The sequence below is a fragment of the Trachymyrmex cornetzi genome, unplaced genomic scaffold, assembly GCF_001594075.2.
Source record: "Trachymyrmex cornetzi isolate Tcor2-1 unplaced genomic scaffold, Tcor1.1 scaffold56, whole genome shotgun sequence".
Classification (NCBI taxonomy): Eukaryota; Metazoa; Arthropoda; class Insecta; order Hymenoptera; family Formicidae; genus Trachymyrmex; species Trachymyrmex cornetzi.
Genome location: NW_017299871.1, coordinates 1783734 through 1787713, shown reverse-complemented (window position 1 = coordinate 1787713; position 3980 = coordinate 1783734). Strand labels below are relative to the sequence as shown.

Below are 3980 nucleotides of genomic sequence, written 5' to 3'. Positions count from 1 at the left end.
CCCGGAAATAAAAAAATATTTCGCTTATAACGATCACAGGACCTCAGATTACCTGAAGCATGCCATTCTAAAATCTCACTCTCGTCTTCTCATTCGCTCCTCCTTGATGCTCACGAAGCATTCACGTTTACTCGATCAGATCATTCGCTCAACGGCGCGCCCGTGTGTCTACGTCGATCCCAAGGTCGTTCATTCGTAAAATCATTCACATATTCTTTCTCTCCCTCTCTTACTCTCTCTCCCTTTCTCGCTTTTGCACATGTCCACCTCTGCTTCTGTGCTGTCGCATTCTCACATCGACAATACTTGGGATCACGTAAAACCTACGCGGGCGCGCGCTCCGCATTCGCTCGTATTTCCCTTTCGCCTAACTATCCTAGTCTCATAGAGCCTATATTCATTATTTATAATATTTATATATATAATATATATAATATTTAGCATTTAGTTTTTTATTTCTCTCTTCTCCGTCGCGTGCTTTGCTCACGAAAAATGCTCGCTCTTTCACGCTTACCGCACCTTCAGTTAAACGTGTAAGTGTGAATGGGTTTCGCCCGGTTTTTTTTTGTCTCTGTCATACTCTTCATACTCTGTATGTATATATAATATATATAATATAACTGTTTGTAATAACTATATTTTGTTTGTTCGCTTATGAGCTAATAGTTTTCGTGCTACCGACGAGCACAAGTTGCGCGCATTTATATCTTCACCTTAAAAGTGTGCTGCTGATGAGTTTTGTAATATATGTATTGTACATGTGTACATATGTGTAATGTATGTGTAATGTATTTACGTGTGTATACTCGTGTGTGTGCGTACGTATCTGTGCCGACGCGTTACGTCCGACGACGTTCCTTTCTCGTGCGCGAAATGTCAACGTCGCTTTGTCGTCGTCGCGCGAAACGTTGATCGCAAGTGAGAAAACGTCCGTACGGATTGCGTCGCGTCGCGTCCGTCTGTCACACACACACGGGGAAGGGGATTTCGGTACGTATATAATTAACAACCGTACAACGCGACAATACGGCACCACTCGCCGGTGGTGAAACGTTCGTCGCGACCACGCGATGCACACGTTATGATGAGCCTGTGTACGTGGGTGTTATTGGTGTGCGATTCGCTTTTTAAGCATTACGGGACCTTTTTACGATTAGGGGATTTAAGGGGGTGGAACCTTTTAAGCGCGGTTCGGTGGAGTTAGACGTATCTATGTATAATATTTATATATAGTTTAGGTTTGTTGAGCCTGGCCAGCACGAGACGGTCGAGGATCGCCCGTTGGACCCTCGGTACCGTCGCATACCGTTTAATTGGCTCTTGTACTAAAAGATCATAGTACCTCGGAGCGCACCCCGGATTACCCTGAAATAGGATAACCGAGATGACTTACTGTTGTTTTTTAAGCAACTTCTCGTTAGTTATTATGGCACGTTTCGGAAGTCGAGGCGGTGGTACGGCAGTGGCGACGTGTCCTGAGAATCCTAACGGAATACGAAGACAACGTGAGAACACCGTCGCGAATTCCGTTCGACAGATCCTTGATTCAGGACCGGTGTAGGAACGACGCGGGACCGCGCAGGAAGCGCGCGGGGAATCGCGAGAGACGACCGTCGCCACTGCGATTTTGACCGCCTCGTGCCGTGCTACGGTTTTGCTATACACGTACGTATTCTCACTCTCCTCCCGTCGTCTGGCACGGCCCCATCCGGAGAGTTCGTCAACCGAGGATGATACCCTCGATCAATTTCCGGTTGAGGTCCGGCCTGATATCGGTTCTATCCGAGTAGGAAGACACCGAAGTACACATTCTTTCTCACAAAGTCCTTTCGTTTGTTTCCGTTTTCTTACTGCTGAGACAGTGAGTGAAATTCTGGCGACCGCACTTGGGCGCAGGAGCGAATTACGTCAACGATGACAATGACGTTCCGTCATGTCGATCGTAACGAGCGTAATCGCTCTTACGCGTTTTCGGAGTTACCGATCATCTCGTCGGCTTTTCTCTTGACGCCACGGTCTTCAGGCTGCTGCTGCTGTTGCTGCTGCTGCTGCTGTTGGTGATGACCGATAGTAGACGGGCCCTGCTGTTGCTGCTGCTGATCGTGCAACGGTGTCGAGCGCTCCGTCGACGATTGCGACTGTTGCTGATTCATGCGCTCGTTCTGCTGCAGGGTCGTCTGATCCGGCGCCCAAGGGGTCCACTCGTCTCAGTAGTAACTGAATTTTCATGGTTGCTGATTGCTTTGCTGGTTGACGACGTGTTGAGCCAGAGTGAAACTCAGGGCGCGCGGATCGCCGCCATGAAGCCTGAGGGCCTGCTCTAATCGCTGCTCCTGTAGCCGTAGCGCTTCTCCTGAAAGATGTCAAGTGTCGACGATTCGTTACAAGTTTTCATTGCAAATTGAAACTCGAAAAAAGTCTCGAGGTTAGACTCTCGGACGCTACAGTTGTACAACAGCGTGTCGCCGGATTCTTTGTATCACTTACCGAGATCCGGCGTTAGAGTATCCTGTTGGGACATTTGTTGATTCGTATGGTGTCCCGGCATACCGGAGGTGCTGCCTCCGTTATGCTGTCCCAAATGATGCCTTACGTCGCCGCCTACCGCGGAACTCGCCGCGGCTGCCGCCGCTTGAGATACCTGCGCAAAGATGTAAGAAAAAGTTGAAAGGAGGAAAAGAACTGAGAAATGTTTGAGCTGTCTTTACTCTTGCTTTTTTATCGAAACGTTTATGAATCTTAATTGAATAAAATGAAATCAATGTATACTTGAACAACTTGTGTTGACTTTTATAGGCACTATACTTTGTTGATTTACTTTCATTAAAGTCTGATATTTTTATTATTTGTTTTTATCTTTATTTCTTTGCGAAAGAATACAACTTGTGAGTTATTCTCTCACAATCTTCATATCTTTATAACATTACGTTTTCAATATTCAAAATGGAGATTGTAAAGTTGTGCTTTTTTTAACTTTGATAATAGAAGAATTGGCTATCTTTTTTACCGCAAGTCGTAGGGCAGCTTCGGCTTGGGAACGGAGCAAAGCTTCCGCCTGATGCATTCTCAGAGCTTGCTCCGGTCCACTCGCTTGCACTCCCTGTTGTTGAGGTCCCGTCGATCCTTGAGTACCTCCGCTCATATCACCGTTATTGCCCATTCTCATAGCCGCCGCCAGCGATGCCATGTCGACCGGCGAGAGATTAGGCGATACGGAATTTTGCAATCCTAACAGAAATATCGCTTTCATATCTCGCTTACCATCGAAAGTAATTTAAAGCCTATAAATAATATACCACGCTTTTCTAATCCTTTTTAAATAGCAATAGATTGCAAGGTATATATTTAACACACAAACATCTCTTTTTGTAATGTTAAATTTAAAACAGTGTTTCATACGATGTGTTTCAGAATCTTGGAGCATCGCGATTGAATCACGATCTGTAGAACACGTGTCAAGGAGGGTTGCTCGCAAACGCTGTCTCGTGTCAACTTCAATCGTGGGAAGAAAGAGAGGAGAGGAATGATGGTAAGGAATTCCGATATTTGTTTTTCCTATCATCGTTTCTTCAGCAAGTTTCTCGACGAGTTACGACTCGTAGCTCTCCGTGAAAGAAACTACGTGCGCGATAAATTTTATTAAATTAACTTGCGGTAATATCACACATAGTATCACACATAATAATCGTGCAACGCGTTTCTGCAACGTAAGAACGTTATTTCCCTCGGTAACAAATACAGTCACGTCGAACGTGCTTATAATTGCTCGCTCGAGTTCTCATCGAAGACATGAGAAAAGCGGGCAACGCGAATGCAATGTTGTGAGCGGAGAAACAACATTGTAAATCTAGTTTTATCGGTAATAATTGGAACGAAGCTATCGACTTTCCCCTCTCGTGCAATTTCGTACTGATAAGTGATAACGCACTTCTCGGAGATTCATACGCCTTATATATATAATATTTTATATATATATATAT

At 45.2% G+C, this 3980-nt stretch overlaps 1 protein-coding gene across 1 annotated transcript in view; it reads right to left on the bottom strand.

Annotated features, from left to right (window-relative positions):
- Positions 1 to 276: 276 nt before the first annotated feature.
- The window catches only part of dati (zinc finger protein datilografo), a 75457-nt gene continuing 71753 nt past the window's right edge, over positions 277 to 3980 (bottom strand). The window contains exons 12-14 of the mRNA XM_018514739.1: positions 3008 to 3256; positions 2488 to 2641; positions 277 to 2353 (exon numbers count right to left, since the gene is read on the bottom strand). Coding sequence (XP_018370241.1) covers positions 2226 to 2353; positions 2488 to 2641; positions 3008 to 3256 — 531 coding nt within the window. The 3' untranslated portion in view covers positions 277 to 2225. The remainder of the gene's footprint in view (positions 2354 to 2487; positions 2642 to 3007; positions 3257 to 3980) is intronic.